Consider the following 17,437-nt stretch of genomic DNA (forward strand, 5'->3'; position numbering starts at 1 on the left):
AAGGTGAAATAAAGTGATTCACACAAAAGTAAGAAATCAACAATAAATGCTTCACTTAAAAAAATCAGTATCTGTGTAAGAATTCAAACTAGGGGCAGCCCAGGTGGCTCAGAGGTTTAGTGACGTCTTCAGCCCAGGTTGTGATCCTGGAGACCCGGGATCGAGTCCCACGTCAGGCTCCCTGCCTGGAGCCTGCTTCTCCCTCTGTCTGTGTCTCTGCCTCTCTCTGTCTCTCTCATGAATAAATAAAATCTTAAAAAAAAAAAAAAAACAAAGTTCAAACTAAATGTATAAAATGACCCTCTACATGAATCAATTTTAAGTAAATCTGATGCAATCTTAAATAAAATAAAAATTTACAATATATACATGGTTCTTTCATAAAACACTCTTTTTACATGGCATTTTTTCTCATGGATGAAAAATAATTTTTATTATCACTTTACATCTGGACATTGCATAAAGCAATTAAGGACAAAGGCATGTGCTTTGCAATAGACTGCAACTCTACTAGACCACCATTTTGCAGTGTCTGCCAGCAGTCAGGGGACCAGAGGGAAGAGTGACAGGGGTCTGGGCACAGCACCCCCCCAATATAGTTCATGCTCAGCCCTCCCGATGGGGTGGGACTCTGTAGCAACACCTCACTTTCAAAGGTAATCCTTGTGTACCAAATTGAAAATATGAAGAGAAGCACAGTGAAAGCCACGTTGCCAGGTTTAAACTACCACATCTTTTCTATTCAATTCTGAATTTATTTCTTTGCATTACATGAGTCAATACCATAATGAGAGAATATATATATGTAATGGATTTGCATTATTTATGCAGAGCTGCATTTAGTTTACATAAATTCAATTATAAGCACAAACTAAAAAATAAAGGAATCACAGCTACTTTGACATTAGAAGTAATGCCCACAGGACATCTGTGACTCTCCTAGTCTCAGTCTTACCTGTCTCTCTATTAAACAGCACTGTGACATGCTGGGTCTAATTCCTAGTGTTCAGGGATACTTGTTTTGGATACAGTATGGCCCCTAAACAAAAGCCAACTACTTTATTTGGAGTTCAAGGGCAAATTTATTTTATTTTTAAAAGATTTTATTTTTGGGACGCCTGAGTGGCTCAGCAGTTGAGCATCTGCCTTTGGCTCAGAGCGTGATCCCAGAGTCCAAGGATCGAGTCCCACATCGGGCTCCCTGCATGGTGCCTGCTTCTCCCTCTGCCTATGTCTCTGCCTCTCTCTGTGTCTCTTATGAATGAATAAATAAATAAATAAATAAAATCTTTTAAAAAAAGATTTTCTTTTTAAGTAATCTCTACATCCAATGTGGGGCTCAAACTCATGATCCCAAGATCAAGAGTCATATGCTCCACTGAGCTAGCCAGGCACCCCCTCAAGTTTTGCTTTAATCTCTGACTTCAGAATAATCTACTATTGCAGAAGAAGCAACTCCACTCTAAATATAAATGTTTCGGGACACCTGGGTGGCTCAGTGGTTGAGCATCTGCCTTTGGCTCAGGGCGTGATCCCAGAGTCCCAGGATTGAGTCCCACATCAGGCTCCCTGGGTATAGCCAACTTCTCCCTCTGCCTGTGTCTCTGCCTCTCTTTCTCTGTGACTCTCATGAATAAATAAATATAACCTTTTAAAAATAAATAAATAAACACAAATATTTCCCTGGATCAGATACTTTGCTACATGGCTAGGTTTAGCTGAGACAGCAAAGTGGAGTGGGTCCACCTATTTTCACAAAGTGGTCACAAAAAAGAAGAGGTAGGGCAGCCCGGGTGGCTCAGTGGTTTAGCGCCACCTTCAGCCCAGGTTGTGATCCTGGAGACCCGGGATCGAGTCCCACATTGGGCTCCCTGCTTGGAGCCTGCTTCTCCCTCTGCCTGTGTCTCTCATGAATAAATAAAATCTTAAAAAAAGAAAAAGAAAAAGAAAAGAAGAGATATTGGACTCTACTGATAGCTGCCTGAGCAAATAGTCTAAACAAGACTGACAGGGAGAAGGGGCCTGGAAGTCTGCAGCCACCACATTCGGGTCAAGGCATTATCTTTTCCAGCCTGGGAGAACTGAGGCAATCACTCCGTCCCACGGGGCCTCATTCACAGGACTGTCAGGACCTCAGAAATGTGAACTGGTATCCTCACTTTATTTGCTAACTTCTTATAAGCAGGTATGTACAAACAAATGAAGCATGTCTCTAAGCCCATGTGAAGAAGTTAATCTTTTTTTTCTTTTTTTTTAGATTTTATTTATTTATTCATGAGAGACAGAGAGACACAGACAGAAGGAGAAACAGGGGATCCCTGGGTGGCACAGCGGTTTGGTGCCTGCCTTTGGCCCAGGGCACGATCCTGGAGACCCGGGATCGAGTCCCACGTCGGGCTCCCGGTGCATGGAGCCTGCACTCTCTCTGCCTGTGTCTCAGCCTCTCTCCTCTCTCTGTGTGACCATCATAAATAAATAAAAATTATAAAAAAAAAAAAAAAAAAAAGAAGGAGAAACAGGCTTCATGCAGGAAGCCTGACGCGGGACTCGATCTCGGGACTCCAGGATCACGCCCTGGGCCAAAGGCAGGCACCAAACCGCTGAGCCACCCAGGGATCCCCAAAAAAGTGTACTTTTAAGACATCTTCCAGTTTCAAATAAAATGTGTACATTTTTAGCCAGAGTACCTGACAGCATATTATGTTAAGCCTTTTATTTTATTTTATTTTTGTTAAGTCTTTTAAAATCATTTTTAGGGACGCCTGGTGTCTCAGCAGTTAAGCATCTGCCTTCGGCTCAGGGCATGATCCTAAAGTCCTGGAATTGAGTCCCACACCAGGCTTCCTGCATAGAGCCTGCTTCTCCCTCTGCCTATGTCTCTGCCTCTCTCTCTCTCCGTGTCTCTCATGAATAAAAATCTTTAAAAAAATCATTTTAGGCTTAATTCGCTTTTTGTAACATACAAAAATTACTTTGATACAGTGGTATGAAGAGAAAAGTTGTTTAAGAAATCAGCTTAGGGGGTGCCTGGGTGGCTCAGGTGGTTAAGGGTCCAACTCTTGGTTTCGGCTTGTGTTGTGATCTCAGGGTTGTGGAACTGAGCCCCGCATGGGACTTCAAGCTCAACAGGAGTCTATTTAAAGATTCTCTTCCTTTGCCCCTCCCCAACTCGTGCAAACTCCTCTCGCAAATAAAAAAAAATCTTTTTTTTTTTTTTAAAGATTTTATTTATTTATTTATGAGAGACACAGAGAAAGGCAGAGACACAGGCAGAGGGAAAAGCAGGCTCCCTGCAGGGAGCCCAACGTGGGATTTGATCCTAGGTCTCCAGGATCAGGCCTTGGGCTGCAGGCGGCGCTAAACCGCTGAGCCATCCGGGCTGCCCACAAAAAGTCTTTTTTAAAAAAATCAGTTTAGGGGACGCCTGGATGGCTAAGCAGTTGAGTGTCTGCCTTTGGCTCAGGCCCTGATCCCGGAGCCCTGGAATAGAGTCCCGCATTGGGCTCCCCACAGGGAATCTGCTTCTCCCTCTGCCTATGTCTCTGCCTCTCTCTGTCTCCTCATGAATAAATATTAAAAAAAAAAAGACTGTTGGTAAATCAACTGTAAAGCTACAAATATACATATATATCTGAATATATTTACATATGTATTTTTATTAATAGATATTAATAAAAATATCTTTGAGACAGCAATCCCAGAAATAACAGAAATAGTGACCTCTAATGGTAGAAAACTGCATTTTCCCCCATCCTTATCACATGACATGAAAATTAAAAATTCCATTTTATGTGAAAAAATGTTAATGCATTTTGCCCTTTATAGAAATGTATTCTCCTAGAAGGAAGGGCATTGAAGGTATGTATAGATCCCCAAAATGTCAATTTAATTAATTGTTTGGAAAGTCATCTCCAAGTCTATGATTTTCCTCATACAAATTACAAGGCCTAATAAAATTTGGCTGGCAGGGACAGAGATAAGATCTATACATCAGTGATTCTCAACCAGGAGATGAGATGGAGAGGTCTGTAGTAGTAGAAACTAGTGGGGTGTGTAGGGGACAGTGTGGGAGAATGTGGCTAGGGGGATGGAATGCAATTTTTATGTTTATCTGCAGGGGGCCTAAGGCAAACTATTGATGAATTTGCTATTTTAAAATCATGAAAAATTCATCCTTAACGTGATTACTTCAGGGTCATGCCAATATAACAAAACTCGTGATTTTTCCAAATGTAGTAATTTTTTTTAAGGTTTTATTTATTTTAGAGAGAGAGATAACACAAGCAGGGAAAGGGAGAGAAGCAGGCTCCTTGCTGAGCAGGGATCCCAACATGGGGCTCGATTCCAGGACCCTGGGATCATGACGTGAGCGGAAGGCAGATGCTTAACCTACTGAGCCACCAAGGCACCCCACAAATGTAATAATTATAGGTGATGAATTTGCAAAACCTGGAAAATTGTTGCTTTCCTAATTTTTACCTACTATTTGCAAAAGTATAAACATTCTTCCTTCTTCAATTCATAAGATCCTTTCTTAATGGATTAAGTACATGTGTTATGTTTTTAGTGAGAAGTACAGTCACACACTCAAGCTAGAAGAGAGGGAAGGAAGCTCCCCATTTCATAGAAGAGGAAACAGGATTACCTGGGAGGCATGATAACAACTTTAATATTCCCCACCTGGGGAATCCCCGTCCCTCAAAAGGTATTTAAAAAGCTACTATATTGAGAGAGGTATAATTCCTTTAATCTGTCATAGTTGTACCACAGAAAGTTTAGGCTGTAAACACAGAACTATTCAATCACTTAAATTAATTATTTTTACCAGTAAAAACCAATTCATCATGCAGGCAACTTTTCTCTTGCTTGAGGCGAATGATCTCTTCTCGTTGTTCATTATTTTCTGTTGTCTTTTCATTTAGATCTTCTTCACAAATAGAAGAAAACAAAAGTCCTTGAATTAATACTACTTCCTAGAAGAATATACACTGTGAGTACATCTCATGCCCTCAGCACCCTCTCCAATTAATGTGAGTCCTGTTGGAGCTGCAGCCAACAGAGGTCTCCTATCTACACCTCACCGCATCCCTGGCAATAACCTTGTCAGGCTTTCCTTTCCCTGACTGGTCTCTGCTCAAACCATGCCACTCCTGTTATAACCTATTGCCCACAGAGCAATAGGGAAAAAAAAAAAAAAAAATTTTTTTTTTTTTTTTAAGTAATCTCTACACTCAATGTGGGGCTCAAATTCACAACCCCAAGATCAAAAGTCACACGCTAGCTAGGCACTCCAGGGCAATCTTTTAAAAGTATAAAATCTGTTCATGTCTCATGTCACTTCTCTCCTAAAAGCCCTCCTACCATGCTTAGGATGAAATCCAAATCACTACCCTAAGCCCTGCATAGCCAGGCTTGGCCTATCACTCTCCCCCTTCTTTTGTTATGTTCCTTGAACATATCCCAACCTCACAACCCACCATAGTTTGCATTTGCTGTTCCCTCTGCCTGGAAGGTTTGGGGCCCAGATCTCCACACCATCCAAACTTCTGCTCAAATGTTCTCCTCAAAGTCACCTTCCCAGGCCACCCAAACTGAATTGTTTCTCCTCATTCTCTAGTCCACTGTCCAATATCTTGTTGTCCTTAAGAGATGACAGAGTCTGTCCCTGCTGTCAAGGGATAAATAGTGTGATTATATTTTAGCTGAAGCTACAAATGTAGACAAAGCATAAGATTTGCCACAAATCAGGGCATCATAAGAACAAGATTTTAGAAGGCTGAGTCTTTTAAATTGATCACAATAAACTTTCATAATTTCAACAGCAACTCAATGGCTGAGGGTGTTAGGAGTGCTGAAAATACCGACTCCATCTTGTTCAAGTCTGTGCAATGACCTCCCTTGGAAGCCGGTATGTTCCAGGCCCCTTGCAGGTTATTGTGTACCTTGAATGGGATTCAGGGAGGCTTACTCTGATCTTCCTTCTAGTGCACAGATGGCCCCACTTTAGATAACCACAACGCCCTTGACCTTACCACAACACCCCTTGCTCTATAAGAGCTGTGGATTAAGGTCCAGACTTTGTGGAGAGTAGCTATAGCTATGTAGCACCAGGATCATGGTTGTCAGTAAGTTACCCTGAATAAAACTCTGTGTAAATGGCATGGAGTGGCCCCCTTCACTCGTCAGTCCCAAAGTGCCTTCTCAGTCTGAAGGGTACTTTACTATCCTTTCTCTACCTTCTAACAATGAGGCACCCTGCTACAGACAGAGGTAACAGTAACTTCCACCAAAACACAGCTTTGTCATTCTAAGGTTGCTTGTTCCACAGTGGGAGTCTTTGTGTCTAACACCATGACCATTTGCTCCGCCCCAGGGTGGAGGAAAGGCCAGAGGACATGCCCCTGTAAAAGTAAGCTTTTACTCCATTACCTACATCCGCATTCATTCATGTGGATGTAGGTAATGGAGTAAATAGGTTAGTCCTATTTGGTATACCTAGCCTCCCTTTCATTACAAAACTTCAAATAACATTACTTAGAAGGAAATGAATCATGGAGTTACTCTGAGAACGAAAATAGAAAAGGAGAACGCAAAAGGAATTTTCAAAAATAAAACATGCACCAAAAAGCCACCCTGGCAGATTGTGTCGTTGGTTGCAATCCTTCATCTTTCCTTGCATTCCTCTCACAGAGGGACAGAATTTCTTCCCTGCTTGACTTTGGGTTCAGCCACAAGATGCTTTAGTAAATGGAGGGTGTGTCAGGTCCTTGTGTATTTTCTGCTTCTTCTCTTCTATTTATTTTAAGTAAGCTCCACACGCAACATTAGAGGATCTCACAGCCCTGAGATCAAGAGTTGCATGCTATCCTGACTGAACCAGTCAGGTGCCCCTGCTTCTTCTGTTAAGTTTCTGCCTTGAGGGGCACCTGGGTGGCTCAGTTGGCAAGTGTCTTCCTTGGGCTCAGGTCATGATCCCAGGGTCCTGAGATCAAGCCCCATGTCAGGCTCCCCTGCTCAGAGGGGAGTCTGCTTCTCTCCTTCCCCCTCTGCGCCTCCCCCAGCACATGCTCTCCCCTCCCCCCCAAAAAAAATAAATAAAATCTTTAAAAAAAAATAAAGGGGCAGCCCGGGTGGCTCAGCGGTTTAGTGCCTGCCTTTGGCCCAGGGCGTAATCCTGGAGTCCTTGGACTGAGTCCCACATCGGGCTCCCTGTATGGAGCTTCTGCTTCTCTCTCTGTATCTCTCATGAATAAATAAATAAAATCTTTAAAAAAAAAATAAAAAATAAAGATAAAAAGTTTCTGCTTTCACCAAAATGCCCAGGCTTGCCTACTGGCAAGAAGTGAGACACGGGGGGATCCCTGGGTGGCTCAGCGGTTTGGTGCCTGCCTTTGGCCCAGGGCGTCGTCCTGGAGTCCCAGGATCTAGTCCTGCGTCAGGCTCCCGGCATGGAGCCTGCTTCTCCCTCTGCCTGTGTCTCTGCCTCTCTCTCTATCATGAATAAATAAATAAAATCTTAAAAAAAAAAAAAAAAAAGAATTGAGACACGGGAAGTGGAGCTACCCCCACAGGAGCAGCTCAGCCGGGCCCAAATGAGATAAGGCAGTCCTCGTTGGGCTGATACCTGAGCTTATCAGATGCTTATGGTTGCATGCCACCAAGCTGTTGTTGGTTGTCATAAAGCATAAATTAACAATAGCTAACTGGTACAGCAAAGGCAGGTTATATTAAAAATATAATGCATTTTGCAGTTTCTGCTAGATCTGTTATTTACCTTGTAACATGAAAACCACAGCACAATTCTATACAAAATGAACATTTCATGGTAGGAGCTAAGGGCAGCAACAGATCTCTCAATCACATAATGAAGTAAACTCAAATGGAGAAGTATGTGCCCACGATGAAATGCATGATGTCTCTTCCTTACCTTTCAATTTATTAACTTCAATTTTAAGTGTCTTCAATTTCTGCTTATAATCTTGCTTTTCTTTCACAATACAAGTCTCCACCATCTTTGCGTCACGCAAGGCATGCTCTAATAATTTAAATTTTCCTGAGCAGTCTGCAATGTGATTGACGGCCTCGATAATATCTTTGTCCTCAAAAACAAATTTAAAGACTATTCTGTAAGATTTTTAAGTTTCATTTATTTATTTATTTATTTATTTGTTTTATTTTATTTTTATTTATTTATGATAGTCACACAGAGAGAGAGAGAGGCAGAGACAGGCAGAGGGAGAAGCAAGCTCCATGCACCGGGAGCCTGACGTGGGATTCGATCCCGGGTCTCCAGGATCGCGCCCTAGGCCAAAGGCAGGCGCCAAACCGCTGCACCACCCAGGGATCCCATTTTTAAGTTTCAACTAATCAGTATAACTTTAAGATTTTTTTTATTTTTAAGTAATTTTTACACTCAATGTGGGGCTCAAACCCACAACCCCAAGATCAAGAGTCCCATGCTCCACTAAGCCAGCCTGAAGCCCCTAAAATGAGAATTTTAAAAGACAGCAACATTGGTAGCTCTACCATCTGATTTGCAATGGGACTTTTTTTTTTTTTTTTTTTTGCAATGGGACTTTTAAGTAAGATAATGTATATGACTGTACTTTATAAAGTACACAGTGCCCTGACAAATGAAGGTATTATTATTTTGAATTACCTTTAGCTTTATCATCGTAGTGAGAGCCTGTTCTCGAGCTTGTAATTGTCCTACCTGAGCAGAAAGTTCCACTAATGTGTTGCTGAGATTTTCATTTCTAGCCTACAAGGGAACAACACATAAAATACTAATTGAGTCATTTAAAAGGTTTCATTACTATTATTAGCCACAATTTGTGTTCATTCTTCTGTTTTGTCTTCTCTTTAACTTTTATTTAGTAGCAAACTGGGCCAAGGAAGCAGTCATCAAAAAGAATACAAATCTCTCTCTCTCTGCATTACCTCCAGCATTACTTAATTCGTATGCCTGCCCTACTGAATCATAATGATTATGCTTACAAATGTCTATTTCCTAATCTCTTCAATGTATAATTCTAGGTTGGCAAAAAAGAAAATAAATGAAAACTGGATTAGTAAGATTTCCTTTGCTGAAATAAAGTAGCATTAGTGAACTTCTATGCAAATATATGTATTTAAAAAATTTTTTTTTCCTTGGGACGCCTGGGTGGCTCAATGGTTGAGCATCTGCCTTCGGCTCAGGGCATGGTCCCAGAGTCCCGGGATCAGAGTCCAGCATCGTGCCCCACCCCACCCCCCTTCAGGGAGCCTGCTTCTCCCTCTCTGCCTGTGTCTCTGCCTCTCTGTGTCTCTTATGAATAAATAAAATCCTTAAAAAAAAAAAAAAGTCAGTGGTTGTCAGAGGTTCAGAGAGACAGGAATGGAGCACAGGATTTTTAGGGCAATGAAATTATTCTGTGTAATATCACAACGGTGGATATATGTCATTACACATTTGTCAAAACCCACAGAATATATAACACCGGGAGTGAACCCTAATGTAAACTATGGACTTTGGGTAGCAATGATGTATCAATTAGATTCATTGATCATGACAAATGTACTATTGTGGTGCAGACTGTCCATAGCTGGGGAAGACTGTGTTTGGTGGTGGAGGCAGGGGGTATAGGAGAGATTTCTGTACATTCCACTCTATTTTGATGTGAACATAAAATTGCTCTAAAAAATAAAATTTAACAAAAACAAAAAATCTTCCTGCTCTGAATTGCATCCCCCCCCCCAAACGCATATGTTGAAGCCCTAACCTCCCTCCAATATGGTGTTAACAGGAGATGCTCCTTTGAGAGATAATTAGATGTAAAAGAGGTTGTAAGTGGGGCCCTCATGATGGGATTAGTATCATTATAAGACAAGACACCAGAGATCTTGTTCATTCTCTCTCCTACATTTCCTTTTTATTTTTTTAATTTATTTTTTTTTCCTTTTTAAAGTAAGCTGTATGCCCAATGTGGGGATTGAACTCATGACCTTGAGATCAAGAGTCACATGCTTTATTGACTGAGTCAGCTAAACGCCCCCTACATTTCCATTTTTAAATTCAACATATCAATATAGTTTTTACTTATTTTATAGATATAAGCTATCTAGAATAATCTGAAAAAATTAAAAAGGCATTATCATTATGAAACAAGCATAATATAAAGGATATAACAACAAAAATATGGCCCTATGTGCCTGTCATAAAATCTGAGTTCAAAAAATATCTGATGGGGACGCCTGGGTGGCTCAGCAGTTGAACGTCTGCCTTTCACTCAGGGCGTGATCCTGGGGTCCTGGGATCAAGTCCCACATCAGGCTCCCTGCATGGAACTTGGCTTCTCCCTCCTCCTGTGTCTCTGCCTCTCTCTCTCTCACTATGTCTGTCATAAATAAATAAATAAATAAATAAATAAATAAATAAATAAATCTATCTTAAAAAAAAATCTGATGACCAGTTAGAACTGAAAGCTGAAAATCAATCTTACAGATTTTATTCCCAATATGCCACTAACTTGATGTAGATACTGTGTACATCTATTTAATCTACATCAGATAAGGCACAGTTAGAAAGTATAATGTAAAGCTACCAAAACTTTTTTTTAAAGATTTTATTTATTTATTCATAGAGACACAAAGAGAGAGAGGCAGAGACACAGACAGAGGGAGAAGCAGGCTCCATGCAGGGAGCCCAATGTGGGACTCCATCCCGGGTCTCCAGATCACACCCGGGGCTGCAGGCGGCGCTAAATCGCTGCACCACTGGGGCTGCCCAAAGGTACCAAAACTTGATGCTACTCATCCCAGACTGTGAGAAAGGCTTTCTAAAATGACCCGTTGTTCATAAAGTGACAGATGCTCCTAGACCAAATGGCTGACAGTCAGAAAAGGTGGTAATGAAGTTTATCTCCCAGACAGCACAGCACTGTGCAGCCAACCAAAGCCATACACTGAACACAAAACTATGGTGGTAGATGGATGGATGGACTTTCATACACATACATGCATTTTAACGGGTACATTTAAATCTAATTTTTCAATACGTGAAACACAAACAGAATTTGGGCTAGTGAAGCTTATCATAGAATAAAACCAACCTCAAGGTCTTCAGAGAGGAGAGAGGAATGGGTTGCTTTTTGAGCCATTTCCTGAAGCTGTAGCTGAGTCTTCTGAAGAGCCGCTTGGCATTCAATTTGATTAGATTCAAGGGTTTTTACCTTCTTTGTGAGTGACTTGATTATTTCAGTTCTTTTATGTAGTTCACCTGAGAAAATTTCATCAATAATTACCTTTTGATCAGATCTGAAGCTCAAAATGCATTATTTTTAAACATGATTAAAAGGCAAGTGTGCGAAATAATTTTTAAAGCATAATTAAGAATGTATTATGGAATCCACAATACTATACTCTAGTCAAGAAACAGACGTCAGCAACCTAGAAGCCCAATGGCTGTTACTTTCTAAGCACAATCTAATTCCCACCTTCCCAACCACCATCCTGATCTTAATCATTTGCCTGCTTAATTATAGTGTTACCAACTAAGACCACATCCCTAAAAACGATTTGATTTGAGCCATATATAACTAGGATTATACTCTATGAGTTCTTCTGTCCCTTTTTCCCCCCCGCCTAAAATGATGATCCTGAGATTTATCCACATTGTGACTGGCATTTGTGCACTATTGTTGCTACATAATATCCCATTATATGATTATGCCAAAATGTATTTATTACCATTGGTGGCCACTAGGCTTGTTTCCACTTTGCAGCTATTATAAACAATGTTGCTCTGAATATTTTTATATATGTATCTTGGCACATTTTTGTAAGTTTCTGTAGCGCCTTGCTACTCAAATGGAGTCCTTGAGCCAGCAGCATTGACATCACCTGGGAATTTGTTAGAAATGCAGACTCAGGCCCCAGACCAACTGTATCAAATCTACATATTAATAAGATCTCTAGGTCATTCATGTGTACTTTGAACTGTGGGTATATTCCCAGAATTGGAAATGCTGGGTCATGAGATATATATATCTTTAACTAGATATTGTCAAATGATTTTCCAAACTAGTTGTACCAACTGAATTCAGTGCTACCCACTAGCATTGAATGAGTCTTCCCTTGGCTCCATAATACCTGACACCTTTATATTTACCTGATAGTATCTTTACCAATACCTGATCATTTTTGTTGGTCTGCTAAGTGTAAATGGTATCACATTATGGTTTTTTTTTTTTCATTATGGTTTTAATTTGCATTTCCCTAGTTACTAATACGAATGAAAATTTTTTTGATTGTGTGGAGCCCAACACGGGGCTTGAACTCATGACCCTGAGATCAAGACCTGAACTGAGATCGAGTCAGATGCTTAACCAACTGAGCCACCCCTCAAGTTCCTTATTTTAAAATCAGATACTGTGGTCTATATGTAATGTCATCTTCATTATTTAACATATCTGTATATTACATCTAATGTGCAATCAAATCAAACATGTGTATATATGTATGGCTGGGTACGGTCAGAGTAAAATCAAATGATCATCAAAGAAATGGGAAATTATGCATATTTAGATTGTCATGTTTACAGAGTCCTTTGTGTCACAGAAAATAAAGGAGATGTTATGTATTTATCTTTCTATTAAACAAATCTGGGGGGATCCCTGGGTGGCGCAGCGGTTTGGCGCCTGCCTTTGGCCCAGGGCGCGATCCTGGAGACCCGGGATCGAATCCCACATCGGGCTCCCAGTGCATGGAGCCTGCTTCTCCCTCTGCCTGTGTCTCTCTGCCTCTCTCTCTCTCTGTGACTATCATGAATAAATAAATAAAATCTTTAAAAAAAAAAAAAAAAAACAAATCTGGGGATCCCTGGGTGGCTCAGCGGTTTGGTGCCTGCCTTCGGCCCGAGGCATGATCCTGGAGACCAGGGATCGGGTCCCCACATCAGGCTCCCTGCATGGAGCCTGCCTCTCTCTCTCTCTGTCTCTCGTGAATGAATAAATAAAATCTTTAAAAAAACCCACAAATCTAGTGTTTTCTAATACAGTCTGCTATTGACATAGTATCATTAAAACATTCAGACTTGGGGATCCCTGGGTGGTGTAGCGCTTTGGCGCCTGCCTTTGGCCCAAGGCGCGATCCTGGAGACCCGGGATCGAATCCCACATCGGGCTCCCGGTGCATGGAGCCTGCTTCTCCCTCTCTCTCTCTTTCTGTGACTATCATAAATAAATAAAAATTAAAAAAAAAATAAAAAAAAAACATTCAGACTTTAGGACAGGACTAAAGGGATGACAACTAAAAAACAGTACAAAGAAAATTTCTGCAAGCCATTTTTGACACTGCTATAGTTTTAAAAGACAGCAGTTTTAGATACTTAATATCAAGTTCAATACCAAAAACTTAAAATCTTTTGAGTCAGTTCAACAGAAATGGCTAGTCCTATGGCATCTTTATCCATATTCTAGCTCAAAACTAATTTCAGATTCACTCTTGACACTCCAGGTTAATTGGAGCTATATCAAGCATCCTTTTTAGATTTAAGTTGTCTGCCCAACTTTAATTCACATTATTTTTGTTCGATTGTAAGTGTTCATAAAACCCTCCCATCTTCAATTAAACTAAACTCCAGGGGGATCCCTGGGTGGCGCAGCAGTTTAGCGCCTGCCTTTGGCCCAGGGCACGATCCTGGAGACCTGGGATCGAATCCCACATCGGGCTCCCAGTGCATGGAGCCTGCCTCTCTCTCTCTCTTTGTGTGACTATCATAAATAAATAAAAACAAAACAAAACAAAACAAAAAAAAACTAAACTCCAGGGCAGCAGAGATTGTGTTGAGATATTCTTTCTCTTATCTTTCCCATGAGCCCTCTTTTTTTTCCCCCTAACGCATTTAAGTACATTTGTGTCTTGGGTGCCTGGGACTGAGCCTTGCACTGGGCTCTGCACTCAGCAGGGAGTCTGCTTGAGGATTCTCTCCCTCTCCTTCTGCCCCACTCCTTGCTTGAGAGCACATTCTCCCTCTCTCTCAAATAAAAGTAGATAAGTCTTTAAAATAATAATAAATAAGTAAAAACATTTATGTCTAGCCCATGAGCCCTTTGAATATGCTGGCATACAGAAGTGTATAGCAGATACTGCTAATGTATTTCCGACCCTCTAATTTGCTGCAACGTTCTTCCAAAGTCAACACTTTCTGCCGATCCTCTTCCCATGAAAGAAGTTGTCTCTGATGTACTGCGACCATATCATTGAGCTCTTTATCACGATCTTTTAATTCTCCAATGAGCAGCTGCAGCTCTTTCCGTTGTTTGTCGATAGTAGAACACTCAACTTCTGACCCGATGTTCTAAGAAAAAAAAGTGGTTTTACATCAAAATAAAACTAATCAATAACATAAATCAGCCAAAGCATATTTTCCAAATAATTGTATCTTCTTTTGCTGCCAATTCAAGACAGTTAAATTATCTTTTATTCACTGGTAATAACATGGCATCAAAAGTATGTATATTTAAAATGAGTTCATGCATACTGTGCACACTGCCTCTATAATTTTGTCATACCACACATGCCACTCTTAAAAAGTGGGACTGTTGGGACTCCTGGGTAGCTCAGCAGTTGAGCTTCTGCCTTTGGCCCAGGGCGTGATTCCAGCATCCGGGATTGAGTCCCACATCGGGCTCCTTACAGGGAACCTGCTTCCCCCCTGCCCCCGCCTGTGTCTCTGCCTCTCTCTCTCTCATGAGGAAATAAATAAAATCTTAAAAAAATAAAAAAAAAAGTGGGACTATTTATAAAAGCTTCATTAGCTAAACACAAACTCATCTCATTTTGGCTTTTTTTTTTTTCCTTTGCTGTCAACCCATTCCTTGAATCAATCAACAGTATCATCCCATACTCTGCCCCAGCAATTCTGGATCACTCAAGTAAAGGAAAACATGAAATAATTACTGTTGGAATGTAAATAATTCTCATAACATCTAGCACACACATTCAATCTACCAAGAACAACATAATATTGTGATTGGGCCAAACCCAACACAGGTACTTATAAAAGAAAAATTTCAAACGTACACAGAAGAGAAGGGAACTGTACAATGAACTCTCTTATGCTCAGTACCTAGGTCCTATCATCAAGATTCTGCCCCATTTGTTTCAATTTTCCTTTCTCTTTTTGTTGATTAAAAAATTATACTTCACTTACATATTTGAGATGCATATCAAAAAGGAACATTTAAAAAAAAGGAACATTTTTTTATATCATCATGATGCCATTTCATACATAATAAAATTATCTACAGTAATTCCCTTTAGGCATATGTCATTTTAAAGTCTAGCGCAGGGCAGCCCGGATGGCTCGGTGTTTAGCGCCACCTTCAGCCCAGGGCCTGATCCTGGAGCCCCAGGATGGAGTCCTGCATCAGGCTCCCTGCATGGAGCCTGCTTCTTCCTCTGCCTGTGTCTCTGTCTCTATGTCATTAATTAATTATAATTAATTAATTAATTAAAGAAAGAAAGTCTAGTGCACCGGACGCCTGGGTGGCTCAGCGGTTGAGCATCTGCTTTTGGCTCAGGTCATGACCCTGGGATCTGGGATCAAGTCCTACATCCGGCTCCCAGCAAGGAGCCTGCTTCTCCCTCTGCCTATGTCTCTGCCTCTCTCTCTGTCTCTCATGAAAAAATAAATAAAAATCTTTAAAAAAAAAAAGAAAAAGAATTCTATCTTAAAAATGGTTAAGGGCAGCCCAGGTGGCTCAGCGGTTTAGCACCACCTTCAGCCAGGTGCCTGATCCTGGAGGCCCCGAATCGGGTCCCACGCTGGGCTCCCTGAATGGAGCTTGCTTCCCCCTCTGCCTGTGTCTCTCATGAATAAATAAATAAAATCTTAAAAAAAAAAAGTTAAAAGTTCGTCAGAGGCCTACGTATATATATCATTACTGATTTCTTTAAAGAATTATAAAACAATAATGAATGAATTACTTCCTAGTAACTAAACCCAGAAAACAGAATTTGCATCAAGTGATTCCAAATCACAAGATTTAAATTCTAGTCTTTGAGGACGCCTGGGTGGCTCAGTGGCTGAGTGTGTGCCTTTGGCTCAGGTAGTGATCCCAGGGTCCTGGGATCCAGTTCCGCATCGGGCTCTCCGCAAGGAGCCTGCTTCTTCCCCTGCCTATGTCTTTGCCTTTCTTTCATAAATAAATAAAATCTTTTTAAAAAAGAAAAGATTTCTAGTCTTGGTAAGCCATTCGTTCATTCACTGATTCACTGAACAAAATAATTGCTGAGCGCCAAGTGGCTGGTGATGCGCTCATGAGCGTGCTGGCAAGGCGCACAAATTCTGGTACAGGAAAACAGGCCATAAACCTAGCATGCAAAGAGAAAAGCTCATTTGACCGTACTGGTGAATGCAAAGCTCGCTTTCAACACTTTTCGGTAGAACTCAAGAGTGCTCCTCCACCCTCGGGTTACCGCGACGGGAGTTAAGGGCAGGCAGCGAGGCGGCGCACAGAACAGCAGCTCTCCAGACGCCCAGGCGCCGTTCAGTGAGCACCTAGTCGCTCGCCACTCGTCTGGGCCGAATGCCGTTCTTACTACGGGAACACAGGCGACCCTCCGCTTCTCCTCTTCGTACCGTGTGTCGTTTTACATTTTAGGCAGACACCGTTCCTTAGAAACCACCCGCGTTGGGCCAGAGTGCCCCCGGGCCGGGAGGCGCGCCGTCCTCTCGCACTCACTCGGACGCTCCGAGCGGGACGCCAAGCCCGCGGCGGCCGCTCACCTGGCGCACGGCGAGGAAGGTCGCCGAAGGGTTCATGGGTGCTTCCTCCGCCCCCGGAGAAAGCCGGTGAGCGCGGCGTCACCTTACAAAGGCCATAGGCGCGCCTGCCCGGAGCGGGGGCGAGCCCCGAACCCCGGAGCCCCGCGCCCCCGCGGCTCCAAGCAAGCACCCAAACCGCCCGCCCAGAGCAACGCGCCCGCCCCGCCTCCGGCGTCGCCTGGGGGGGCGGGGCCAGCCCGGCTCTCGCGAGACGTCGGAGGCCGCCCTCCCGCCTCTCGCGCGAGTGCGGGGCCGGGGCGGCAGTTTCTGAGGTTTAGCCGCGGACGTGGGGTCCGCCAGCCACGATCCGTGAAGAGCCGGTTCTTTACCATTGTCCAGAAAACGAGGCAGCGGATTAAAGCCTGTTTCTGCCTCTCCCCCATCACCCCAGTTTATGACCTTTGAGCTGTTCGCTTCTTTCCAGGTCTTGTTAGCTGCTGTGTACACCGGATGCTGAGAACCGTACCTGCCCTTCGCACGGTCCCTACCTGGATGGACGCAAACGCCAGCCCCGGTGATGAGCCGCTGTTGACCATCCTAGCAGACAGCTCGCAACTAAGGATCACAGATTGAGGGGGGAATGGTGTTTTCATTCTTGAAGCTCTTGGAAGAGCAGTGAGAACTTTG

General features: G+C 42.3%; 1 protein-coding gene across 11 annotated transcripts in view; it reads right to left on the reverse strand.

Annotated features, from left to right (window-relative positions):
• CCDC62 (coiled-coil domain containing 62) overlaps nt 1-16,971 on the reverse strand; it is a 41,443-nt gene extending 24,472 nt beyond the window's left edge. For 4 of the 11 annotated variants that reach the window (XM_038574891.1, XM_038574889.1, XM_038574892.1 and 1 more), the window contains exons 1-6: nt 16,772-16,970; nt 14,146-14,338; nt 11,091-11,257; nt 8,660-8,761; nt 7,928-8,099; nt 4,826-4,927 (exon numbers count right to left, since the gene is read on the reverse strand). In XM_038574891.1, coding sequence (XP_038430819.1) covers nt 4,826-4,927; nt 7,928-8,099; nt 8,660-8,761; nt 11,091-11,257; nt 14,146-14,338; nt 16,772-16,807 — 772 coding nt within the window. In that variant the 5' untranslated portion in view covers nt 16,808-16,970. Of the gene's footprint in view, nt 1-4,825; nt 4,928-7,927; nt 8,100-8,659; nt 8,762-11,090; nt 11,258-11,727; nt 11,881-14,108; nt 14,339-16,391; nt 16,595-16,624; nt 16,746-16,771 lie in introns of those variants that run through there. The other 7 variants (XM_038574890.1, XM_038574898.1, XM_038574897.1 and 4 more) reach the window with 7 other exon arrangements.
• Between the last annotated feature and the right edge of the window lie 466 nt (nt 16,972-17,437).

Source organism: Canis lupus, chromosome 26 (genome assembly GCF_011100685.1).
Source record: "Canis lupus familiaris isolate Mischka breed German Shepherd chromosome 26, alternate assembly UU_Cfam_GSD_1.0, whole genome shotgun sequence".
In the NCBI taxonomy this organism is placed as follows: domain Eukaryota; kingdom Metazoa; phylum Chordata; class Mammalia; order Carnivora; family Canidae; genus Canis; species Canis lupus.